The 26,411-nt window shown below is 48.2% G+C and overlaps 4 protein-coding genes across 6 annotated transcripts in view; 2 read left to right on the top strand and 2 right to left on the bottom strand.

The window, feature by feature from the left end:
* Nucleotides 1-43: 43 nt before the first annotated feature.
* mettl25b (methyltransferase like 25B) lies at nt 44-4,154 on the bottom strand. The gene is made up of 8 exons (XM_062398864.1): nt 4,010-4,154; nt 3,218-3,336; nt 2,803-3,019; nt 2,648-2,710; nt 2,313-2,444; nt 1,221-2,008; nt 719-903; nt 44-644 (listed from the first exon to the last, which is right to left on the bottom strand). Exons 1-8 carry the CDS (start codon nt 4,145-4,147, stop codon nt 559-561), a joined length of 1,728 nt encoding a protein of 575 aa, XP_062254848.1. The 5' UTR covers nt 4,148-4,154; the 3' UTR covers nt 44-558.
* Nucleotides 3,326-7,881, top strand: isg20l2 (interferon stimulated exonuclease gene 20-like 2). Of its 3 annotated transcripts, none has more exons than XM_062398867.1 (5): nt 3,326-3,386; nt 4,595-4,968; nt 5,451-6,180; nt 6,403-6,603; nt 6,935-7,881. In XM_062398867.1, the coding sequence occupies exons 3-5, from the start codon at nt 5,551-5,553 to the stop codon at nt 7,046-7,048; spliced, it is 945 nt and encodes a 314-aa protein (XP_062254851.1). In that variant the 5' UTR covers nt 3,326-3,386; nt 4,595-4,968; nt 5,451-5,550; the 3' UTR covers nt 7,049-7,881. The 3 variants fall into 3 exon arrangements, with proteins under 3 accessions (XP_062254851.1, XP_062254849.1, XP_062254850.1); XM_062398865.1 differs by lacking the exon at nt 3,326-3,386 and adding an exon at nt 4,196-4,329; XM_062398866.1 differs by lacking the exon at nt 3,326-3,386 and adding an exon at nt 4,207-4,329 and having other exon boundaries at nt 4,572-4,968.
* Nucleotides 7,882-10,883: 3,002 nt separating this feature from the next.
* Nucleotides 10,884-23,220, top strand: bcan (brevican). Its single transcript, XM_062400175.1, is given in 16 exon segments — nt 10,884-11,049; nt 14,166-14,242; nt 14,343-14,735; nt 14,974-15,148; nt 15,250-15,377; nt 15,749-16,042; nt 16,614-17,525; nt 17,897-18,667; nt 19,012-19,227; nt 20,332-20,436; nt 20,528-20,686; nt 21,880-21,962; nt 22,080-22,224; nt 22,315-22,497; nt 22,614-22,753; nt 22,755-23,220. Coding segments are annotated over 16 exon segments (3,819 nt in total). The 5' UTR covers nt 10,884-11,032; the 3' UTR covers nt 22,776-23,220.
* Nucleotides 23,221-23,524: 304 nt separating this feature from the next.
* hapln2 (hyaluronan and proteoglycan link protein 2) overlaps nt 23,525-26,411 on the bottom strand; it is a 4,336-nt gene continuing 1,449 nt past the window's right edge. Inside the window, exons 3-6 of the mRNA XM_062400176.1 lie at nt 26,085-26,411; nt 25,577-25,693; nt 25,325-25,507; nt 23,525-24,605 (exon numbers count right to left, since the gene is read on the bottom strand). The exon at nt 26,085-26,411 is cut by the window's right edge and continues 30 nt beyond it. Coding sequence (XP_062256160.1) covers nt 24,328-24,605; nt 25,325-25,507; nt 25,577-25,693; nt 26,085-26,411 — 905 coding nt within the window. The 3' untranslated portion in view covers nt 23,525-24,327. The remainder of the gene's footprint in view (nt 24,606-25,324; nt 25,508-25,576; nt 25,694-26,084) is intronic.

The following is a 26,411-nucleotide window of genomic DNA, read 5'->3' as shown; positions in this document are numbered from 1 at the left end:
TAGTCACGTGTGAGTGAATCAGAAATGATGACGCTTGTTATGAAGAAAACTGGACTTTTATTCACATTCGTAAACACAACAGTTTAATCTCCAACTGTTTTCACCACAAACTGAAACAAAGAAAACCTGAAAGACTTTCATCTGTTTTTCATTTACACACAGTTGTCATGCTGCTGTGCCTGAAAATTAAAACACAGGTTTTGTTAATTGCTTTGTGGTCCACGTCCAAAAAAGCAAAGAACAGGATCTGCAGCACGGCTTTAAAGAACGACGGTAATGGAATAAAAAAATACAATAAGTTAAATATTCATAGAGGCACAAACTAAAGCATGCCACAAGATCCCATCACACACCTGCTTCTGTTCTGTGGAGGAGAAAACATGACGACCAGTCTGACGTGATGTGAATTAAACCACAGGACGGTCTGAAGGTTCCTGCACGGATTCAACACAGTCCACGTCCATTGTGTGTCCAACATTCAAGTTCTTCAGATTTCCAGCATGTTCCTTCGAAGCTGAACGGTAAAACTGTGTCGGCACATGAGACAGTGCCACCGTGTCATTCACGGTGCTTCCGAGCCACCAGCACAAGGTTCCTGGGAGAGAAGTTTGGGTGGAACAGAGCGACCAGCTGACTGTCCACACCTGCACAGAGGAGAGGAGAGGTTACAGAGGAAGCTGAATCAGTCGTGCACCAAGCTACAAGTCGTCCGGCTCACCGTTCTCCTGCAGGTAGATGATCCTGTCCAGCAGCACCAGCGTCTCCACCACCGGAGCCAGCAGCAGCGCCAAGCTGGAGTACACCACCACCCTGCCCTGCTGCTTCAGCATGGTCTCCACCCGCTCCGGGTCCAGAGGTAACTCGGGCGGCAGGCTGACCCGAGCCAGACCCAGCTGGGCGTACCTGGGAGAGGACATGGTGGACACAAAGCATGAAGCAGTTTGTATATGAGACATATTTGTTTGTTTGTATATCAAAACCCTTTCTGTCATCACTGGGACGCTAACATGAATTGAATCTGCACAAACACAAACACTGTGATAAAACAACCTAAAATGACAGAAACATTTATTTAACGTCTGCTTGGATTTTTGTATTTTGGTCCCAGGAGGCAGGGTTTATGACCCATACCGCAGCTGGCCACCAGGGGGTGAATGAGATGTTCTGGCTTCACCTTCAGGAGGCGTCCATCTTTACTCACAGTTACTCGTGCTACTCACTCTGTAAATGGTAATAAGTGAGCTTTCTTTATGGTCTGGATTCCTGCTCGACGTAGATCCGGCCTCTTGTCCCTGATGAAGGTCTCCAGCATCGCCCGGTAACAGTGCATCCTCAGCTGCTCGCCCTCCTCCCGGAGCCTCAGCACGTAGTCCTCCGTGGCGTGACACGCCCCCTCTCGCGCCTGATAGGACAGCTGATGTCCCGACAACCCCCGAACCCAGGAGCTCATAGGGTAACCGAGCTCCGAGGGACCTGATTCCCGTCCCAGTGTCGGTGGAGTGGGTGGTTCAACCAGTCCCGGGTGGTCGTGGTTCTCTTCTGTGGTGATTTTCATGTAGCAACACGCCACAGAGGTGATGCCACGAACATACGGGCAGCTGACGAAGAGGCGGAGGAGGGTGGCGCTGAGGTCCCCGCAGGCATGGAGCCCGGTCAGGATGAAGTCTGGATGATCCGGCAGGCTGTCTTCTTCAAGAACAAGCTCCTCCTGACAGACAGGCTGGGTGCATGGGCAGCAGGTTCCAGGACCTGACTGATCTCCAGACTCATTCTTGATTGGCTGGAGTTCTGAGTCCTGAGAGTCTGTGGAGTCATGTGAACGTTCCTGATGTGGCTCCGATCCCCCAAATCGCTTTGTGCTGGGTCCACACGGAGTCGGAGGATCTTCACTGAAACACTCTGCTGTACTCAGATGCTTGATGAAAAGCTCCCATGATTCCTTGGGGTTAACCCATCCGGCCACGTGGCGGGGAGGGGACTGTGGCGCTGGAAGCTGAGACAAGACATTCTAGGAAGAAGAAAGATGTTTATTATATATTTTTACACTCCATAACTTGACTCCATCGTCAGCTCCAGCTACCAGAGTAAAACAACATGGAGAACGAATCACAAGTGTCACTGACTCTGTCTTCTTTGCTAACAGCTGCTGTTCAGTGACACTCTGTATTTTACAAACTGTTTACATGGAGGAGACGAGATGATGTTCAATCAATAGTAGTAAATGCTTCCTCCTGTTTACACTGGCACGCTCATGCCTGGTGTATGTGAGGGGTCATGTGATCTTATGTTTTCAACTGCAGCAAAGCTCCAACCTTTTTCTGCTTCGCCAACGCCAAGAGCAGCTGCTCATCAAACCTGGACGCCATTGCCACCAGGGCCCCATCAGCCTCGATGGCGGTCACGGACAACCCGAGTCCAAAGGAGAGGAAACGAGTCAGATGACCCTGTTCACAGCAGAGAGAATATTTAAATGTATATATTTATATGGACTGGATTTTCCTTATTTTTTTGTTTTACCTATAAATTATTCTGATTTTAAAATGTCTTTAAATGTTTTTTCTGTGTTGTTTTCAATGTTCTTCACTTCATCACTGTGTATGAAATGTGCTTTATAAATAAAACTGCCTTGCCTTGGTTGCAATAATACCTGTCCAGAGCCGACGTCCACCACTCGGCTGCAGTCGGTGAGGTCACACAGTTGTTTCACCAGCTGGGGATGGAAGAGGAACTATTAAAGAGACAATCACCAGAGGATCAAGTTCAATTTGAGCTTCAAACCATTAGAACCAGGCAGTTGTGTACCGTGCCCAGCTGGTCGATCTCATACTGCTTCTTGGGCTTGACGTGCTTCCTGAAGATGTGGCCCAGCAGCGAGCGCTGACTCTGGTTCTTCTGCCGCTCCTCGGGTTTGACCGACCCGGCTCGCCCGCCTCGCTCCCGCCTGCACTCTCTGGGAAACGCCAGAGCATGGGCGGTGGCACGGAAAGCCAACAGCGACAGGGGCCACGCGGTAGGGTAACTGTAACGACACAAGTCTGTGGTTATTAGTATTACTGCGGACATTATTCTAGAGTAATTAACTGACAACACATTCAGAAAGATCCCAGTGCTTTGCTGTAAAGTGTTGGTCTTACACATTAACCTGTAGCGGCTCTGTGCTTCTGTTTCTCACTTTCCTGTATTACTTTGACCAGAGAGTGTAAAAACACATATTCACCTCCTGTCTCCATGTTTCACGTCCAGTAAAAGGTCGGCGACCTGTGGATAGGACAGGTCCTGCAGCGCGGCCTGCCAGCTGCTGGGTAATGTGTGCCAGAGATCCTCAGTGAAGAACTCCTGAGGGACGACAACACATGGCGGTTACACCACAAACACTAAAGAGCTGGGTATGAACGCAGCTTTAGCTCCACATTCTGGGTTCTCATTCAGATGTTTGTGGGTCTGTTTACTACATGTTTACTGCGATGTGATTTTGTTACAGCTCCTCGGCACTCACAACTCTCCTGATATCTTTGTGTTTGTGTGTTTGTGTGTTTGTGACGTGACTTTCTCTAGAGTAAAGTTCGTAGAAACTCCTGATTCTTCTGCTTCTGAGGCTCTCACTGGGATGTTTGCATTCATACACAAACATCCACCAGAGAGTTTGCGGAGGATGTTGAGAGTTCAGTGCGTGTCTGAAAGCAGCTACACTCAAGATGTCTCACACTGTCTCAGTTGGACTTTCTGTGGACCTGAATCAAGGGGACAGGCTGGAGGAAGTCCACAGAACTTCCTGGAGACTCTCACTGGGACTGAGCACCAGAGAAAGCAGCTGTTGTTGTGCGACTGTGACACAACTGGTCCTTGAAGAGTGACTGGAGACACAGTTTAAACGCGCTAACAAAGTTTACACACAATCAAATACGCGTTGAGGCTGATGCTCTGTGGTCTAAGGAGACTGGAGTGGTCATGGCGGCGGGCGGCGGTACTACAACAACAGACATCCGCTCAGGTCGCTCGTGATACGTACAATCCTGTACGTGTCGGACAGGTGTCTGTACTGAGACAGAAACGCGGTGATCTTCTCCGCCATGTCTCTCTGCTGATCCGGGGACAGACTCGGTGTGAACGTCCCCGCATCTTGTGCTGCGGACGCCTCGGCTAACATGAGGACGCTAAAGAGACAACGCAGCTTTCAGCGCGACGTGAAATGTCCCGGTGTGACGCAGCGCTGCTGACGCATGTCGAGTGTTTGGATTTGAATTCATCAACTAGTTGATGCGTTTAGCTTTTAGCCACCGAAGCTAACGGTTACTTCCGCATGTGTCGGGGTACATCCGGGTATGTCTCGTAAGTTCTTCTTCTGTGGTTGGCAAACAAGCATGTAGGTGCATTACCGCCACCTTCTGGACTGGAGGATGGAGCAGTAGAACAAACTTTAGTCCTGTTTATTAAAGATGTTTATTAATTGATGTCTTTACTAACAAATATTATAATATAATATTTTACCTTTGGTATTTTATCCTGTTATCAATTACCTTGTTTTGTTCATTATATTTATTACACAGTGACAGTTTCAGTTTGTTTTGCAGTGTTGTGTGTTTGCCTATTTCAGAAGTGGTACAGTGTGGGACTTCGGATTCCAGACTGACCAACAGGATCCAACGTTGGTGGACAAAGGACAGAAGATGGCAGCAGCGGTAACGTGGACATCCCAGTGGACACTAACATCAGGAAGAAGGAGCAGGAGAAGATATATTATTAAACTCTTGCCCTGATGCTGTGTTGCTTTTGACCCACGGCCTCGACTGTCCGCGAAGGCAGCATGCAACCCGGAAGTGGAGGCTCAGAGTAGCGGAAGTCAGTGGACGGCGGCGGCAGCAGGTCCGAGTCCGGGTTTAACTTCACGCTGTCGGTGTCGCACGGTTCATCGGCGGCGGTTTGTCGGGAGTCAACGTGTCCGAGTTCATGACGTCGCCGAGTTTCACGGTAACGGAATCACATCCGGCCGCCGAGCACCCGCCGGGTAGCACGAAGCGAGCTAATGCTAACGTCCCCCAGCTAGCGTACGAAACGGACGTACGTCACTATCGTACGTCCCGGGAGTATTTTACCGTACAAAAACAAAAAATACTTTACTTCAAGGGATTGTTTTACTGTACAAATACAAACATTACCGATTATTATGGTATTATTTTATCGTACAAACACTACAATTTCCACACGTCTTGGGAGGATTCTATCGTACAAATACTTAAAAATAACATTTGTATTTAATTGTGCTACAGATCGCAGGTGGATACACACGGTTTATTATCAATTTGTCCATGAAATGATTGATTGAGCTAAATAAGAAATTCTGCAACTCTGCAAATATCTGAAAAACAGTTTCAGTCTTTTATAAACACGTAAAATGCTCGATGTGCCGAGGATCCACCTGCAGCTTCACTGTGCCACTGTTTGTGTTGCAGGATGATTCCTCTAAACCGTTTCCAGTCGATGTAAACGAGTCCACGAAGGACACAGAGTCGAGGAGCGGACCGGCTGATGATCGGTCTGTGGTGACGTGCCATGTCGAACCCCACGATCAACGTGTGCCTGTCCGGTGACCCGGCCCAGAAGAGGACAGGGAAGTGCAAAAACCGGCGTTTTTTTAAAGACGTGCAACACTTCGGGCAACAGGGACACGTGGAAGGGAGACGGAGAGACGACCCCCCCGGTGGGCCCAGACATTTCCAGACCCCTCTCCACAACGGCATGAGGTCAGAGGCCACTTCCACACAAAGCACCAGTTTACCTCGGCCCGGCGGCTCGTGGCCTTCAGCGGCCGCTCACCGCCTGCCGGCCTCCACCCTGAACGCCAACAGCCGAGGAGGCCACGACAAGCCAAAGGAACCCGTGACCTTAAAGTCTGCAGCCGCCGACCCCGGCCCCTCGGGATCGAGCAGCACCAAACCCGCTGCCACATCCACCGCCATCCCCACAAAGTTCCTCGCCATGGACTGTGAGATGGTGGGGGTGGGGCCTAAAGGGCACATCAGCCAGCTGGCCCGCTGCAGCATCGTGTCCTATGATGGAGACGTCATTTACGACAAGTTCATCAACCCCTCCATGCCCGTTACTGACTACCGCACCCGGTGGAGTGGAATCCGGCACCGGGATCTCATCAAGGCCACGCCGTACCCGGAGGCCCGGAAGGAGGTGAGAGAACCAGAGCGAGAGAGAGAGAGAGAACCTGAGAGAAAGAGAGTGTGTTGTTGTCTTTTAAATCACCAGTTTGACTCTTGAACACATTTACTCTCAGGGTGAGTTTGCCGTTGTGTTGATTCTCAGTCATATCTTTGAGTTTGATGGAAACCAGTGTGTCAGTTGACCGGAGCTGTGGGAACCGGACCGGTGAGTGAGCGTCTTCTCTGTTGGCAGATCCTGAGGCTGCTGATGGGGAAGGTGGTGATCGGCCACGCCATCCACAACGACTTCAAGGTGCTCGGCTACTCTCACCCGGCGGCCTTGACCAGAGACACGTCGCGGATCCCACTGCTCAACCTGAAGGCGGGCTTCTCCGAGCACGAGTGTGCGTCCCTGAAGAGACTCACCAAGGCCATTTTCAACCGCGACATCCAGGTACGGTGTTTGTCCGAGATCGTGTCCTAGCTTCCAACACTTCCCTCTCCCTTCCAAGGTCCTGCTCAGTATTAACCTCTGTGCCGAGAGATCCGATCACTCCCCCACTACTACTCTCTACCTCTCGTAGCGGTTAGCATTAGCACTTAAACTGCTGGGCTGTTCCGCTGTCGCACAATGTACAGAGGGGCGTGTGCTGCTTCTGGACCTCGAATGCTCTAATTGAAGTTGCCAGCTGCTATAAAGTTATGTTATTGTCAAAGTCATCGTGGGGGTGTGTGTAGATCTGTGGTTGTAGTTGTTGCTGACCTCATCCTCTCTGTGTCCTCAGACTGGGAAGAAGGGTCACTCGTCTGTGGAGGATGCAAAAGCAACAATGGAGCTTTTCAAAGTGGTGGAGGAGGAGTGGGAGAGGAGGTTCGCCTCCAAGCCGCAGGGCAGATAACGCCAGGGCTGCGGAGACGCCGTGGAAGTTGAACTGAATAGTAACGAGCATTGAGGTGCAGCAGGTTATGTGATCTGAACTCACTGCAGCTTCGAGGATCAACCCACTGTAAGTGTCCCGGGAACAAGTGAATGAAGAAACCAGGAAGAGGGGAGCTGCTCCTTCAGAGCGCTGGAGAAGAAGAACATGAGCGACTGTGCAGAGACCTGGAGTTTCAACAGAAAGAGTCTTACTCAGGTTTCTATTTGTTAAGATGGTGCGTCTGCCACTAGGGGACAGTCAGGTATTCATCCCAGCAACAAACATACATTATTGAAACAGCATCTGTGATGGCAAACACCAAAAAAAACTGTTTTAATCAGAGCAGAAGCTCAGCTGCTCGTGGTCAAGGTCTCGCTCCTGATGGGAAAAAAATATTTTCAAGTCTGACCTCAACTGCTGCTGATGGAGCTCCATCATGTGTCACTCATTAGACCTCTGTGGTTTTTATTTGTCTTTTAATCAAATCAGAGAAACAGAACTGGCTCATTATTCAGGATTTGAGCATTTACACACACACATTTTAAAAAGTGACTAAACATCTTGTTTGGTTTTTTTTTTTATCTTAATGTTTAAAAAAAAAGAAGCTAAGATTTGTGAAGCTGCTCTTGATCATGTGAAGGTGTTTGTGATGCACAGTAGATAATTCTATAAGCTCATAAACACCTCAGGTCCTGGTGCAGAAGACCAGGAGCTTCAAAATGAATGTGGTCGCTGGTCATGGTCTCAGCAATTCATTGTACAGGTAACAGATTGTTAATCCCCCAAAGTATATAGGGGGGGGGGGGGGGGGGGGGGGGGGGGCTCAGTGGTGATACAGCCACTTTGCTCCTTCACCGGCCGACTAACAACTCATCAGAGTGGCTGATTAAAAAGAAACAGATGGATCTTTGTTTACCTGAGTTCTTGAAACACATTCAATCAGCTGATTATATGAGTCTAATGGAGAGAAACCACTTTTCTATGCAACACCAGATGAGTTCAGGTGTTCAGCTCAAATGAACAAGTACAGTAACTGCTGTAAACACACACACACACACACACACACACACACACACACAAAGGAGAGTCACCTGTGCTGCAACTTGGACTGTGAGTTTGACTTTAGAGGAAATCTGATCTAATGTTGGTCAAGTTATTACAACTGGAAGCTTTTAAATGTTTTAACTTGATCCAAAATCAACTAGTTCTGCTTTGTGTTATCTTCTTGTCATGTCAGACAATTCACAACACAACCAGTCATCAGACTATTGTACTGGAAGGTGCTTCTCATTGTGTCCACCATTTATATGGAGGAAATAATCCAGGGCTGTTGTATTCTAGAAGGAGCTTCTGTCAGTGAGAACAAACGTCTGAGTCAGAGTGTCTGGACATGTTCTGGATCTTCTCCTGCAGCCTCCTGGTAAAATGTGTGTAACATGTCAGAGTGACTCCATGTGAGAACACACAGGACATGTGTGGAAGCTTCCCAGTGAGCGAGTGGACGTGTTGAGGTTTCTAACACGTGACTTGAAACCTGAAGAACACGAACATCTCAGGATGAAGAAGAGGAGCCGGACACGAAGAAGACGAAGACGTCAACTTGGAAACACGAGGAGATTCCAGATCTTCTGGTGATGAGGGCCGACCCCGGTGTAGATGAGCTGGAAACAACACTGATCTTCCCTCAGTCTGTGTTCATTCTGTGTGTAACCCTTGGATTAAACATTTCTTCATCTTTATTTGTTTTAAAAGTTAACTGTTGATTAAAAAAACTGTTTGATCCTGCAAAACGTTTGTGTTAATTTCTCCAGAAACAACCAGAGCATCACAATAGGTTGTGTTACGACTAAAAAGCTGGACAAGTTTTCTACCTGTACATCAACTCTTCATTTCAATATTTGCCATTATTATTCCCAACATTAGTGCAAAGTCTGTTGTTTGATTGGCCGCTGGTGAAGCTGGAGGGGGGGCCTTTCGTCCATCTTTATTTACAGTCAGTAACTGGAAGAACTTTAGGGACGTGCTGGTTTGTGTGAGGCTGGAGCGGATCAGTGGACACTTGGTCCGTGTTAGGAATCCAAAGGTTTCCTAGGATGGACCAAGTGAGGGATGTCCTGAAGTGAAGACAAGTCCTGTGTCTGTTCTTTGTCTGTTGACCAAACACGCAGCTGAAAACCACAGTATCACCAGTGAGGATGCCAAAGCATCCGACGGCCCCAGTGTAGCTGGCAGAGGCCACAGGGAATCATGAGCTGTTTTCAGGTCGCCGCTCAAAGAGGAAGAACCTTTGTGGCTTTAAATGCCCACACCTCCTCTCAGAGCTAACTGATGCATAGTCATCACATTCAGCTCCTCTGGAGGCTGGTTATTGCAAAGCAACATGTGATTTGATCAATTCCCTCGTCTAGATTATCCCAAACTGTTAATCCCTCCCTAATCTCCTTGTGCACGGCCACAATTTGATTTGCTTCCCTGTCATTAGCTCCATAAGTGAAAGCTTGAGTTTAAAACCCAAAAGAGGCTTTGGATTTCATATGTGTTGTGCTTAATAAGATACAAACAAGATTTTACAATTCATATCTGAAGTAATAAAAACAGAGAATGGGAAATATCTCTTAGCTTTTTCTAATTCAAACGGTTCTCAATAGTAATTCTTCATTTTTTATTTGAATATTATTCTCAGCATATGAAATGAAAGGAGATTGAGTGCTCACCTGCTGTATTAATACGGCCTTGACTAACTTGAAAGTGAATTTGACTCCCCCCTGTGTCGAGCTATTGGCAGCGACTCTGAACATTTCCTTTTCCACTACACAGATAAGTCTCAGCCCAGCATCAGCCACATGTGCATCATTTGTTTTTCATTAGCCACTGCTAAGCCATCAGGAATGTGTCCATTTTGCAGATTACTCTTAAAGCTGACACGTGCAGGACATGCACAGGGACACACTTGTAAAATGAGATTACGAACCTGCAGTGTGGAATGAGCTATTTTTAAAATTCCGATTCATCACAGACTCGACGACAGACTGATAAACCACCTGCTCATCAACAGACACATTGAGAGACCACTACTTTTTACAACTTGGTTTTTCATTCTTATTGAGACAAGAGTTAAATGTTGAAACCTGCAGTTTCTTATGGGGTCAATCGTCACAATGGACTTTTCCATTCAAACATAGAATAAATATTGTTATTGTTTCATATGTAATCGTCTTCTAGGGGTTTGGATCTTCAGCCGACAGAAGGAAGTTAATACAGATCAGTTTGGTCCAAGGTAATTGTGAGAAAATGCTAATAAATGCATTTTATACTGATTTGGTTCATAAATAAAGTAAAAAATAAATAAATAATGTTCCCCTCAGTGTGTCCTTCATCATCAGGAGGAGGATGAGGATGTGCTGGTCTGCGTCCTTCATCATCATCATCATCATCATCATCATCATCATCATCATCATCATCATCATCATCATCATCATCATCATCATCATCATCCTCATCCTCATCCTCATCATCATCATCATCATCATCATCATCATGAGGATGAGGAGGTGCTGGTCTGTGTCCTTCATCGTCAGGCAGAGGATGAGGATGTGCTGGTCTGTGTCCTTCATCATCATCATCATCATTCTCATCATCATCATCATCCTCATCATCATGAGGATGAGGAGGTGCTGGTCTGCGTCCTTCATCATCATCATCATCATCAGGAGAGGGAGGAGGAAGAGGATCTCTTCACCTCCTCTCCTCCTGGTCGCGGGTCTCTGCTTCTCTCGGATCAGTGTGTTTTCTCCACAGCGGCAGAGAGCGGCTCCTTGAGGACAAGACCCGGACCCGAACCCCGACCAGGACCCCGACCAGGACCCCGACACAGGACCAGGACCCGGACCCCGACCAGGACCTCGACACAGGACCAGGACCCGACCGGACTCCGGAGCGACAACTTGAGGGAACGGAGAGTTGATGAAGATGAAGATGAAGTAAGTGAAACGAGCTCCATGTTCTCAGAGGATCAGCGCTGTGAGACTCTCGTTCCAGCTTCTCAACAGTCACCGAGAATTAAACCAAAGGAAAATGAAAATATAATATAAAGTGTGTAAGAAGTGAAACTGAAGAAATAAAGAGAGTAAATGCAGAACCAGTGATAGAAATAACAGAAAATAGAATGGGTTTAATGAGACAGGAACTAATAGTGAAGCGAACTGGAGTGTAATGTTGGACATGAGTAATAATGTTAGAATTTATATTTCAAAGTAACAAATAAGAGATTCATCAGCAGATCAGAATCTGTTCTCTGGGAGGAGACAACCGATAAAACAACATCTCCCACTTTTGTAAATTCAGGCAAATGTCTTTAAGAACTGATGTGAGCTGGTCATATGTAATGATTTCTCCTCAGAAATAATAATAATGATAATGAAATTACACATCTCTGAATATTCCATGAGTCAGCTGCAGGCCACAGTCTCCAGGCGACTTGTGTCAACCTCTGCCGGTTGGTTGTAAGATTAAAAGTTTGTCCAACAGCTGACGGCAAATAAGAAACTGCTGCTGAAGAAGTTTAAAGCAGCACCATACTGTAACTGTTACTGAGCAGCAGCGCCCCCTGCAGACGGATGTGGTGATTTACTCTGTCGGGCTTTGTGTAAAAAGCAAAGTATGTTTATTAATGTGTTGACTCTGATCTCCCATGATCCTCTGCTTCCTGAACCTGAACACCTGCTGCTGTAACAAATCCACAAAACTCTGTTCAGAATCCTTCAAATTTCAAAGTTTCCTGCTGAATATTGGAGATAAACTCGGTTGATTTGCAAACAGCTTGATTCTGAGGGTTGGAGCTGAGACTCTCCCTCAGGAGATCCTATCAGGCGGAGGAGTGGGAGTCGGAGCCTCCTCCATTCTCTTCTTCTTTGCTTCCAGCCCTCCCCGGCTGCTCCTCGCTTCCTGTGAGGGGGAGGGGGGGGGGGGGGGGGGCAGTTGAGCAGGAGGAAGGGGAACCGGTTGGTGGGGGTTGTGGGGGGGGGGGGAGGCAGTTGCCCCTGGAGATGGGCAGACCAAGTCGTCCGAGGTGGCGCGATGTGGGTCTGGTGTGATGGAGGAGGGGCTAGCAGGGCTGGGGTTGTGATCGTGAGTGGGTGTGTCAGCTGGATTCGGACGATTTATAACTAAACGGTATAATTGTGTGTATGTATTTCACATGAGGGACTCGTGTTCCCCCGACCAGCTCGTCAGCCGGGGTGCCCATGGGCCCCGGGCTCCCCCGGCCCCGGACTCCCCTGGCCCCAGGCTCCCTCGGCCCCGGCCCTGGCACTGTGAAGACCATTCATGAGTTTGGAGTCTTTTGCTGTGTTTGCAACTGAAACTGTTGTTTATCGGTCAATTATTGTCGTTGGTTCAGGTTTTATTAATCGTGTGATTTTGTTAAGTAAATTTGTGTTTTTAAGATAACTTTACTTTGGACCGTTAACAGTAAGTATATCAAATCTAAACTTCAAATTCTCCTTTGCAGTAAATAACCCATTCCTGTTGTTAAAAGTCCTTTGAGGAAAAATATCGGTTCTGGCATCAGAACCATTTTAAAAGTGTCAATTTAGCACCATAAAAAAAATCCAAGCTCCACCGGACGGTTCACGAGACGATGGAAAGAGTTCGATGCTCCGACCCGAGAGAGAGAAGGAACCAATCTGTGAGAACCACCGAGCCACCGGGGGAAGTGACAAACGGGCCAAACTCTCACAAAGCTGGTGCAGTCCTTTAAGAATGTAGTCCCCCCCACCCCCACCCTCACCCCATCCCCCCCCCAGCCTCAGCCTCAAATGACCCTTCCTGGCAAACGGAGTCAAACAACCTCTCCATTGGCCCCTCAAGGTGAAGTCATGGACTATTCAGCCACTTGTGATGTTGCCTGGGATTCATCCTCTCCCCCCCCCCCCCACCCTCTCCCTCTCCCTGTCTCTCTCTCTCTCTTTTATGACCATGTCCTTGATGTGAGTGTGACGGGATGTTGACACGTTGACATTTACCTTCTCGGAGACATTGTGTTTGTGGGTTTGTCCTCCTGAAGGTTGTATCTCCAGTTTGCCTTCGGGGAACTGAAGCTGCTCTGGTTGCTCTGGTAAATCAACAGGAAGTTAATTCACACCAGCTTTATAATCTGTAAACTTTGTTCAGTCTTGGCTCCACACATCTGATTAATATTCTTCAGTTGAGGAACCATGAAGACGTTCAGTTGATCTTCAGTATTGAGCCTCAGCTCTCGCTTCACTGGCTTTGTCTCAGATGCTCTGTGTGAAGTATTCAGAAGTGACATTGTGATGTCATATAATGTGTGTGTTTGTGTGTCTGTGCTTCCCTTGACATCTCTACACAATGAGATGACAGCAGACTTCACACCACAAAGCTTCTCTGTGTTCAAAGCCTCAAATTCAGCCACAAGAAATATTCAAGTGATTTTTGTAATTAATCCAGTTTTGATTTGGTGTCGGTGATAAAGCAGCTTCAGTCCGACCACAGGGAGTTCTGCAGGGATCAGGATTCAGCTCACACTCCTCCTGAGTCTGAATCACAGCAGGGACAAAGCTGCAAGGACACAGGAGTCCATCTGTCTGTCTGCACACACACACACACACACACACACACACACACACACACACACACAGTCACCTATTTAACATAGACTTGCCGATACGGCCTCACTGGCTCTGACTTTTCAGAGGCAGTTGAGACGTCAGGTCCGTCTGGTTCTCACGTGTCTCCAGGTCCCTTCATCTTATTGGCTTCACACCTGGGTTGTGTAGGATTGTGTAGGATTGTGTAGGATTGTGTAGGATTGTGTGTGGGACGGTTTCACTTGTCACTGTCATAGTTTTGTAGTTTACTGTGAGGGAGTCATAGTTTCTGTCTGATGTTGATCTGCTGCTCGTTGAGATTCACAGACATTTATTTTTGTATATGAAACATTTTGAAACTTGGTCCAACGTTGAGCTGGATTTACAAATGACCGGGTTTTATTTCCAAGGTCAAAGGTGACGGAGGGGATGTGAGCGAACGCTTTAAACGATTCAAGGACCCAGTTCCTCTTGTCTTTCCCCCACAGGCTGGATGTGCTTCTCCCGGTGCTGCTGTGTGCCGTCCTCATCCCGCCGGCCTCCTCCACCCCCCACCACGACTCAGGTATGCATGTGCACCCCCACCTCCACGTCACAACAGTTTATGTGTGTGTGTGCATATTTCCTGAGAAGCAGCTGTTACCTTAAAGCCGGCCTCTCTTCAGATGATTCAAAGCTTCTCCACGTGACCATCCCATCCACCCCCCCCGTGCTGGCTGTCCTGGGCGGCTCTCTGACGCTGCCCTGCCTGGTGTCCCTGGCCCACCCTCCGCCCTCCCCCTCCACCAACGGCCGCCACGCGGTGCTCTCTCTGCCCCGGGTGAAATGGAGTGTGCTGACCCACGGCCGTGAGACGGAGATCCTGGTGGCCCGCGGGGACCGGGTGAGAGTCAGCGAGGCCTACAGAGACCGGGCCTCGCTGCTCCACTACGCCTCGTCCCCCGCCGACCTCACCCTGCGGCTGGAGAGCCTGAGGCAGAATGACACGGGCTTCTACCGCTGTGAGGTCACACAGGGCCTGGAGGACGCTGACGACGTGGCTCACGTCAAGGTCAAAGGTCAGAACCAGACAGATCAAACAACCAGGCACAGTGCGGTGGATAAATAATCTATAAGTGAATATGAGTTCTACAAATCCAATTTGATTGATTGATTAAGTCATGATTGACATGCTGTAAAATAAATACACACACTTCATATCAAGAGCACTTGACCCTGCAGAGGATCTAGGTCTCTACCTGTGAAGTTGACAGTTCTTCAACACCTCACACCGGAGCTTGATGTGGGTTTTTTCAGGGGTAGTGTTCCATTATCGCGACGCCTCCAGTCGCTACGCCTTCACCTTCCAGCTCGCCAAAGAGGCCTGTGGGGGGATTGGAGCTGAGATGGCCACGCCGGAGCAGCTCCTGGCCGCCTACCACAGCGGCTACGAGCAGTGTGACGCAGGCTGGCTCTCAGACGGCTCAGTGAGGTGAGGACCCGACGGACACTGGCCCAGAAACAAGTGATATGTAGAAGATGCTGCGTTTCATGAACTGGTACTTGGAGTTTCAGTGTCATCTCCTCCTGCAGATATCCCATCCAGATGCCCAGAGAGGGCTGCTTCGGGGACATGGACGGACTTCCAGGAGTGAGGAGCTATGGCCTGGTCGAGCCGGATGAGCTGTATGACACCTACTGCTATGTGGAGAATACTGAGGGTTAGAAAACTCAAAGTCACTTTACCACCTGAAGCTTTGTTCACTTCCTTCCACTCATGAGATTCTCAGATGCAATAATATCAGTTCATATAAATGAGTAAAGACACCACTCATAGATACAATGAGCCAGAAGTTTAAAATGTGGGTAAACCTGCTAAAAAGGACTTTGTTCCCATGGTCGACATCTCGAACGCCCCATCAGGCGCTCTCTCTCTTTGCCAAATTAGCCCGTTCACCTGAGTGTCTCGGTTCCATCACCGCCCGTCAGAGCTGGTCAAACCTGTTTCCACTCGAGAGTGAATGCAGACTGAATCCAGGAATCCATGAATCTGAATTTCATAAAAACCAACCACCTGTATCCTCATGTACAGGTGAGGTGATCCATGGCTCCGCCCCCCAGCGTTTCACCTTCCGGGAGGCCAAGGCCTACTGCCTGAGTCAGGGGGCGGAGCTCGCCGCCACAGCTCAGCTCTATGCAGCCTGGAACGATGGACTGAACCACTGCAGTCCGGGGTGGCTGGCAGACAGCAGTGTGCGCTACCCCATCGTGACCCCTAGAGAGCGCTGTGGAGGTGGTGAACCCGGGGTCAGAACCGTCTACCGCTACAGCAACCAGACCGGCTTCCCCGAGGAGCACACCCGACACGATGTCTACTGCTTCAGAAGTAAGAGAGCTGCCTGCTTCCCTCAGATCTGCTGCTCCATGAACCAGTGGCTCCCAGTCTGGAGATGTTCAATTCCACTTTATCCCCCAAACGATGTTTAGTGAACATCTGGAGCTTGGTGAACGTTTCTTACTCATGAGGAGGTTGTTTCCCGTCTGAGGGTCTGAACCAAGCTCCACGTGGTTGTTCCATAGTTTCATTTGATTTAGTCTGACATGCGTCCTGTTGTCATCACTTAGGTGGGCGGAGTCTACCTGCACTCATCAAATGAATACGTACTCAAATATGTTAATTAAAACCTGGAGGGCCGGAGGAGATGGTGGTCCTCAGGGAGGCTCAGAGTGGTTTTTGGCTCACAACAGTTGCGTGGACGGTTCCTCACTCAGCTCAACAGGAATAAGAGTTCTTGTATAAAGATAAATTTCCTGAGTGGAGAGAATTGTGTCATCACCAGGGCCTCAAACCAGAATCACTGGGATCGACTGCTTGTTACTGGCTCAGTTTAGCAGTGTTCGGAATCGGTCCAGTGAGATCTTGGACATTGTAAGTAACGATGTGCTCCTTCTTCCAGGGGACACGGGACCTTATACCCAATCGACTCAGGATTTCCTGGCTACTGAGCCAGAAGACATTGACTTCTTAACGGACGGCGCTCAGGAGCCAGAGAGTCTGGACGTGACAGTCGAGGTGAACGAGGAGCTGCAGCACGCCCTCACGGTCAGGTCTGTCAAACACCTCCCTGAGGAGGCTCCGTCCCAAACCCTGTGTTACGACAAGGAGCCGCTGCTCCCTGTCGACCTTCATCAGAACTTCACTCCCCAGCCCGAGCTTCAGCAGCCCGCTCCCAGAGAAGACACCTGGGAGCCTGTCAAGAAGGCCGGCTACCCAGAGTCCTATCACCCAGCACCTGCCCAGCACCCACGGACTGATCATGAAGACCCTCATGCTTCTTCAAGTGCTGTGGGCACAGTGACCACTGATGAAGACTCCACTGTCCCCACAGCTGAGGGGACGGAGTCAGGGAGCAGAGACCCCTCAGAGACTCGTACTGCAGAGAACAACCAAGAGAATCAAACCCTGGAAACACAAAGTGCTACTGCAACATCTGGAGCGGTCGCAGAGGAGCTGCTCAGCAGTTCAACAGCTGTGCACCAGGGGGGGGAGCGTCCCACGTTCCAGGAGGACCACACTCCACATGTCCACTTGGAACATGTCTCTGGAACTGAGCTGGTCCACTCGAGTCTCGCTTACGTAGTTTCTGTGCCACCAGAAGAGACGAGCCCCGGTAGCAATGAGGAGGAATCAGTAGAGACGACTTCTCTCCACACTGAGGAAACAGAAGGTCACTCCACTGCACCACCTGTGACGCAGCGTGGAGACGAGAGGCTTCCTCTGGAGGAGGAGACACGAGACCCAGTGACCCAGAGTTCCACCGGCATGGACACCTCCACCCTCTCTGAACTGGGGCCTACGACTGGTTCAGGTGAGTTACACAGAACTTTCATCGTGTTGTGGTCACAGTGTCTGGGAGATTCTCCAGGTCCTGTTGCCAGTGACACTGTGCCAGAAGGTTGCTCACACTCAAATAGCCCCTTGTACTTCTCTTAGCTCCGCTTGCACTCAGATCTCCTGCTCTCCAGCTTCAGCTCTGCTCCTCACACTGCTTCCTCACTTTCACTCACTGCTCGAGTCAATTTTATCTCCTCCTGTGAATTGATTAATAGAAACCTTGAATTCATCGGAGTGCACAAGGTTTCTATGCATGAAGATTTTGCCGGCTGCAGTTTTTCCATTTTCAAACGCAAATGCTTCAGAAAAGACTAAATCGATTGTGATGGTCTGTTTTCCTGACAGGTTCGGATCCTCCTGAAGAACGCTCAGCTGTAACGATGGAGTCGTCCACCGCGATCGACCGAGCGGACGAGGGATCGTCTTCAGAGGAGGCCGATCCGGTCGAGCAGAGTGGACACGTCCATCCCACTGAACTCCCAACAGAGGAAGTCATCCCAGTCACAGACGACTCCACTGAAGCTCCTGCATCATGTGCTTGTTCCCACGATCCCATCGCTCTGTTCACGTCCGGAACCCCCGCTCCCCCGTCGGTGGAGTCCAGCTCCCCAGAGGTTATCCCCTTCATACCTGAGAGCAACGCTTCCTCTGGGGCTGGACCTCTGGAGGACATCCAGGAACATGGTGAGCTGCAGGATGTACAAGAAAGCCAGGAAGTGTTTCTCAGCACATTGCAAAGCATCACAGACAGTGACCCTGTGGGGGGGGGAGGAGACGAGACAGAGGGGTCAGGTGAATCATCGGGAGGAAACCCGGAGATCAGACCAGAACGTCTGGTGACCAACCCGACCGCCACAACAGACCAGGCCTCTGAGGGAACTGAGGGAACTGAGGCGCCTGCTCGTCCAGATGTAAGAGGCCCACGGATCCCTCATCTGACCCTGACGCCCGGCTGGGAGCCAGAGGCCTCCTCCTCCTCCTCCTCCTTCTCCTCCACCTCCCTCTCCTCCTCCTCCTCCTCCACCTCCACACCACAGGACTCTCTCTCCGACAGAGAATACAGCGCTGAGGACAGCGATGAGGTCACAGCAGAGGTCAACACAGGCAGCGTCACCGGTGAGTTTAAAACAGGTTCTAGTGACTTGACCTCAGATCAAACCTCTTCATGAAACCACATGTAAGTTCACTACATCCTGATGTTTACTCACTCTTTTAACATCTATGAATTGTTCTCTGAGAAATCAATGAAACTTAGAAAACAAAGAGAAAGTCGTATCTCACAATGTGAAATAAAGTAGAAAAGAATCCTGATCCAGATCCAGATCACTGAGTCCTTCACTGAGTTCACGCCTGACTCCCCATGTTAAGAGAAGAAATTTATTGACTCAGTTACGTGACAAACTTTTGTCTAAAATGTTCAGTTGTGTGTTTTGGGAAATAACTGAACATTGTATATTCAGCAGAAGGTGGATTGGAGGCAGGTGAGAGAGAGACCGGCACAACAGAGACCTCCGTAGAAAAATTGACATGGCGTCCAGCTGAGGACGAGGACAACTCGACTCTCAGCACCGACGCTCGTGATGTGACCGCTGCCGCCACCGGGAACCCAGAGGTTCACCAGGAGCAGGAGGCCGTGGGAGCAGGAGCTCCTGCTGTGAGAGCAGCAGCCGTCTCAGGTGCCTGAATCCAGAAGCTGGAAGCAGCAGCTCTGAAAAGGCCCAGGCAGGAGAGGGATTTACTGAGTGATGACTCAGCACTACAGAGAGATTAGCTTCTCTAATAAATACTCACAGAACAATTCAACCTGAGCTCACAGCTGGAATCTCCTCCGTGTTTCATAAGAAGCGTTTCAATATCCACACATTTAACAGAAATACAACAATTTCTATTCATGTCCAAACACAAACGGTCTTAGTTTGGTGAAATACTCACTTTGTCAAGACGATTCAAAAGAAAAAAAACACAACATTTTGTGGAAATCACGCAAAATACAGAAGATTATTGCTGTGAAATGAACAACAAGCAACGACAGTAAGCGTTCAATGTTAGGGTCAAAGTTTTATAAAGTTCAGACAGGAAAACAAGCACGTCTGTATGTATAGATCTGCATAACACTATTATTAACATTAATGATTGAGTGAATTACACTAAAAGAGCAAAACCTAAAGTTGAATAGAAATAGAATAGCTGACTCGTCTCATTTGACCTTTATATTGTTTGACGTGTGAACATGAAATCCATCCTATTTCTTTCAAGCTATTTAAAAAAAGTCACTGTGATAGATTTAATCATAAACTAATATTGTTATAAACAGATTTCACTCGTCACAGAAAAAGAAACTGTAGCACAGTCTCAGCCGCACTCCTGATGTGACAGCGCCATCTGCTGGAGTTTCTTTTGAGTTCAAGCGTTTTCCTTTCCAAAATGTTTTAGGTTTTTTGGAGGAACATTGATTGTTTTGGGTCAGGACTCATGTTATTTAAAACATATGATACCATATCCTGAAAGAGAAAACTTTAAACTGTTTTCTATATGATTAAAAAGGTTTTACATGAGTGAAACTACGTTTTGAGGCTTCGCCGATGTTTTGATTGGCTGAGAAGAAATCATACAATGCCTGGAAACATTATTTAGTGTTGGATTTCCTTCTTTCATCTTTTTACAGTGTTCCTTAGGAATTTTAAGACAATTGATTGAGGATGTGAGATCCTAATTAGATCATACTTAATGAAAGCAAGTGATAAAGTCCTGTTATTTAACCTCCTCCTGTTCTCCTGCAGACTCCTGCCTGGAGAACCCTTGTTTAAATGGAGGCACTTGTGTTGAGGGTGAATCAAGGAGGTGTCTCTGTCTTCCCGCTTACGGAGGAGATTTGTGCCAGACAGGTATCAAGGAGCAGATCCACCGACAGAGGAGACGCACATGGTTTAAAGAAGACCTGGGTACTGACTCCTCTTGTCCTCCTCTGTGTCTCAGACCTGGAGGAGTGTGAGCCGGGCTGGGAGAAGTTCCAGAGCTTCTGTTACCAGCACTTTGTCAAGAGGCAGAGCTGGGAGGCGGCGGAGCAGCACTGTCGGATGTGCGGGGGACACCTGATCTCCCTCATGACCCCCGAGGAGCAAGAATACATAAACGGTAAAGTGTGAAACAGCAGAGAAGAAACAAAGCAGCAGAACTGGAAGCAACATCATCCAGATTCTGACTCCAAACGCACAAGATGGCCGCCTTCGTATCTGAGATAGTTGGGCCTCGTTTCTGGAAAGAGGCAGGAAGTGGAGACGCGTCGTCCATCTTTGTTTTGACGAGAGAGAAGACGACAGCCGAGGATTCATTTTAGTGACGTGTTAACAAACTAACTTTAGAGCTTTAGAGTAATATAAAACTTTATCAAACAATCAACCACTTTGAACTTTTTGACAAAGTTTTCCAGCTTCCTCTGACATTGAACATCTGTAGTTGGATGGCAACCTTTAAACAATCATTTCAGTCAATCAATCAAATCAGATCCTGGATCAGTTATAACGCAGACTGACATGATTCCTATTAACTGACTCATTGCGCTTCATGACTCATTTTTATGATTCACATGCAGGTTTTAAGAGATCGATCTGCCTGTCACTCTGGATCCGTTCTCTCTGCTCTTCACTATCCTGCAGATTCACTGGTTTAAACTCTGTAAACACACAAACAGCTCATGTTTTCACAGCGTCCATGTTTTCCTGATCCAGACGCTCCCGGGTGATGAGATTGTTATTACAACGACGCCTCTCAAATGGCTCCAGACAAGACACAACAGCTTCTTTTCATGTCTTCAATCATCCCCTTGCTCTGAAGCACGCGCCCCGGTGGGTGTTTGGTCTGGCTCCGAGGCGACAGGACTCTTATCTGACATTCCTCTGGTGGCGCTGGAGTCTCCCCGTGCGGGCGGCGGCCACGGAGCGTTCAGACCGAGACTCACACTGCAAACAACAGCTTCGTTCAGACTGAGTTCAGGTTCACGTTGTTTCTGTCCATCGACTCGTTCCAGTATCTCCCAGTACAACCGGCTGTGAAGGCCTGAGACCAGTCCGCCCACTCACATGAATGGGAAAATAAACCAGTGCAAAAATAAGACAAACAAAAGAAACAGAATATTGAGTTTAGTTCATTTTACACAACAAAAATCTCAGTTTGGATTCAGACTGAACTGTTTTGACTCCTTACACAGTATATTTATATAGATATATCTATATATCTATATATCTATATATCTATATAGTATATCGTACATTTCTTTGATACAGAGACCCCTGTTTTATTTTCTTGTTATTCTTCTGATGTTCATTTAGACAAATACAGAGAATACCAGTGGATCGGACTGAACGACAGAACCATCGAGGGAGACTTCCGCTGGTCGGACAGTAGCCCCCTGGTGAGTGTCTCTGTTCGTCTCGACCGTGAAGACGGACGATGTGTCCAGTCACTGATCGTAGGGATTCACAGCTCAGTACGATCATGTGACCTTGATTTGATCGGCTCTCTGTGTCAGCTCTATGAGAACTGGTACCGAGGCCAGCCCGACAGCTACTTCCTGTCCGGAGAGGACTGTGCGGTGATGGTGTGGCACGACGGCGGCCAGTGGAGCGACGTGCCGTGCAACTACCACCTGTCCTACACCTGCAAGAAGGGAGTCTGTGAGTTCACCTGATGGAGCTGCACCTTCTCTGGAGCAGGCCTTGTGTTCGATCTCGTGATCATGTCTCCATCTTGTCTCCACCCGACAGCCTCGTGTGGCGAGCCCCCGCAGGTTCCCCACGCGAAGGTGTTTGGGAAGAAGCGTTCGCGTTTCGAGACCAACACCAAGGTGCGGTACTACTGTGAGGAGGGTTTGGTTCAGAAGCTGAATCCGGTGATCAAGTGCCTGCCCGGCGGCCAGTGGGAGGAGCCTCTGATCACCTGCTCGCCACGTAAGTGTTTGAATTGAAAACGTTCAGACGTCACAACCACTCAGGTAACTTCTCTGCACACAGGCAGCAGCCATCAACACACAAAAAACCTGATTGTGTACTTGATGTCCCTCCAGCCCGCTCAGTGGAAGAGGAAGAGGTCACATCCCCGCCTCACCAGCACCAGGAGGTCATGGAGGTGATGGAGGTCGAGGAGGTCGAGGAGGTCGTGGAGGTCGTGGGTGCAGCCACGGAGAAAGCAGAGCCACTGTTTTTTAGACATTAAGTGGAATGTGTAAAAACCTCCTTTTCTTTCTTCTGTTAAATACGACATCTTCTCCTCGTCCCGTTTTCTTTCCAGCCCAGTTTCTGCATCTAGTTATAAAATAATCTCTCATTTTAAAGAAACCTCAAGCAGAGATTTTATAATGTAGTTAAACAAGAATAAAGTTGTAAATTAACAAGTAAAAAGTATTTTATATTACAAGAATAAAGTGTGGTAGTGGTAATTACATTTTCTAGTCGTTTATCTACTTGTAAAAGAAGTGCTGTAATATACAGGTTGTACAAAGCAGATGAGAATAATTACATCTATAATGAACACAAGCTTTTTACAGGTACGAGTAATACAGTAGAAATTAATCCAGTGAAAGTAGAGAATTAAATGTAATTTTATAATCTCGTGGGAGTTTTAGCTCTTGTCACATGTTGGATTTAACTGTATAAAAGTTGTCGTATTTCTAACATGATCTCATGACTCTTAACTAACGATGTCTGATCCCTTTAAATCTGCCTCTGTGTTGGCGCCACCTAGTGGCTGGAGTTGTTATGTTTTCAGTTTGTCCGTCCGTCCCATGTAGTGATCAAGATATCTCAAGAATTCTCTCTAGAGCGACTGGAGGGAACTTCTTCATATTTGGTACAAATGATCACTTGATGATTCGACTAGATTTCAAAGTTCAGAGGTCAAAGTGACTTTATGAGTCTAAAAAACAGAACCTGATTGTAACTTGTAAAAACTTCACAAATATTTGTATTAGCAAATCTGTGAAATGTGGACATGTCTTTATTGAATAAATGAAAGGACATGTGATTAGTTGACAGTTTGACATCAGAGGAAGCAGCTTCGGGTCACGAAGAGACAAACAAGCAGAGAAGAAGCAGGTTTGTATTTATCACAGGTTAAGAAAAGGATGATTCATTTCAGTAATCCACAGAAGCTGGTGTTTAAACCACAGTGCGTCTGTTTGCACCGACCTCCAGGGAGTGTTTCCTCAGATGGAATCACACGTGGGTGTTTACCTGTGTCCACCATGACGTCTCCCCTTGTTTTAAATGAATCACAGAAAAGAAGGATGAACACAATGACTTCATTTATGTTTAATGACATTTCTTAAATGTAGAAAATGTAAATCCACATACGTCTGACTTCAATTGTTGTCTGTTGCGTCAGAGATTTCTTGCTTTGGTGCTCGTGTGTCATTCAAAGACATTTATGAGTTAGTTGTTAGTTGAAGAGAAGAGGTGTGGCCTGATCTCACGTGTGAGAAGAAAACTACGTGTTGTGATAACGTGAGATGATTCAGGAAAACTGGTTCATTCATCCTCAACGTTAGATACATTTACGGAAACTGACTCTGTGCTGCCCACTAGTGGAAGTATGGATAAACAACTCTGCCAACCGAACGGAGGAATGGACGTTGTGGGAAGTGACAGGACGCTTCTCTCTTTGTACGTACAGGAAGCCTGAACGAGCTTTGATTCAAACCGGTTGCTTTGGCTGTGCCTGGAAAGAACATCGTGAAATCAATCTGCGCTTGTTGACAGTGAGAAGTTAGATGTTACTCGAGGCTACCTATAGCAATAGGCTCCGTAAAGATGCGTCGTCTTGTCAGGGAATCCGAATGAGCGCACCCCCGCCTCGGGGCTGCCCCCGCAGCGCCCGCGGGGGGTGCTGATGGGGAAGCGTACGCTCCCGTCGCTCAGCCAGCCGCCGTCGCACTGATCGTAGCTTTGGAAGTGCCAGGTGGAGTAAAGATGGCCGACCAACGCCAGCTCCGCCCCCTGGTGTTGACACGCATGAGCGGCCTGCTGGAAGGAGAAGGAGCCTGGGACGTAGAAGACAGAGCCTGTGGGACAAGGACAGATCAGCATCTCAATCAGGATGTGGCATCGGTCAAAGAACCATTTACACTTTAGCTCTTGGACTAATTAACTTGTTCTCTGACCCATATCACATCCATGAAGATGTTTTTGTTGAATATTGCTTAGAAACAAACAAACAAACAAACAAACAAACCAACAAACAAACAAACCTCCAGCTCTTTTCTCAGTTTTTTGTCTCCAGTGGACGGAGCCAAGTATTTTCCCGCTGATGACTTTGTTTTCAAATGTCTCACCAGCTGATGTATTGTCCTCAGTCAACCTACTCTCTGTCCCACTGTCGCACATCTGCTGCTAAAGGTCACACTGATGCTGCACACACACACTGTGTCACCACAGGAACACCAGTTTGATGAAAATGTGAGTTTCTGATTTTGATCTGATCGTAGGCAACATGAATTTCGAGGTTGTGGTGAACAACAGACTGCACTGGAGGATTGTGGGTAACGTAGTGCTTCTCCTTGACAAGATTTTCTCAAGACACAGTTGATATCATGTGAGCCTTGAGGATTCTCCAGGAGAACACGATATCGTTTTACATTCTCGTAGCTTGGATCTAACAATATTCTGGCTGATGATAAAAACCTCTATTTAGAGATTTTTACCTCTGGAACCAAAGATAGAAAAACTTTAGAGCATAAATGTGAGGAAACGTCTCAAGATGAGAAAAGACTCGTCCACTCACCGGACGTCTGCGAGGTGAAGCAGAAGGCGTCGAACCGATCGTGATGTTTGTCCTTTGGTCCGTAGGTGCGAATCCCGGAGAGCAGCTCTCCTCCGCAGGCAGGTCGGGGGTCGATGATGGGGTATCGAACGGTTCCATCGTGGAGCCAACCCGCATTGCACCAGTCCAGGCCGTCCGTCCAGGCTGCAGGAGGAGACATGCTGACTCATGGGAGATGCAGACAGTGCAGTGTGATGGTGGCTGGTGCAGTACCTCTGTAGAGCTGGGTGTACGTGGCCAGCGAGCCGTCCTGCGCAGCACACGCCTCCATGGCTTCATAGAAAGTGAATCTGTAGCGTCCGCTCTCGCTCTGATATGGGAACACCACACCTACACATGGGAGCCATCTTGTCAGTTGTGTCTTCCATTAAAGACGGGTATAACAAACACAAACCCTCCGCCCTGAGGAGCTCCTCGCCCTCTGTGTGGGTGTGGGAACAGCAGACTGGGTTTAAAGATGGTCAGGTTGATACACAACCATCACGAGGCAGTCTCAGATGTCAGGCGTGACTTTTCACCCCAGATTTATATCATAAACTAATAAAAGTAAACAAACATCAGTGTGAGAAGGACTGACAGAAACCTCTTTGAGCCACCAGGGGGCGATCGAGACAGATCCTTTGGTGGGAACTTTTTCACACGTATTTTAAACCAGTCGACAAATTCAACCCATCCACCTCCCTCCAGCTCCTGGAGTCCCTGGTCTCATTGCTCCAGTTACCTTCAATCGTCAGCGTGACCTCCACGCTCTCGTCCTCGATGCCGTTCACGAGCTCACAGCGATACGCCCCCCCGTCGTCCAGCTCCAGACGGCTCAGCTGCAGCGAGGCGTCCATGGTGTGAGCCTTTCGAAGAGAGGCCCGCGGTCCAAGATGGCCGTATGGCTTGAAGGCGAGGGCGTTCGATATCATGATGATATTCTCTGGCCCCACGTGTCCCGGCTCAAGCTTTGTCCATTTCACTCTGTAGCGGCTGGGTTTGATTCTCAGGATGCACGGCAGGGTGACGTTGTCCCCCCTCCGGCCGCTGACCTCAGCGTACACGGGGG

This window comes from Platichthys flesus, chromosome 11 (assembly GCF_949316205.1).
Source record: "Platichthys flesus chromosome 11, fPlaFle2.1, whole genome shotgun sequence".
NCBI classification, from domain to species: Eukaryota; Metazoa; Chordata; class Actinopteri; order Pleuronectiformes; family Pleuronectidae; genus Platichthys; species Platichthys flesus.
Note: the sequence above shows the minus strand (reverse complement) of the source record. Positions and strands in the feature narration are given on the sequence as shown.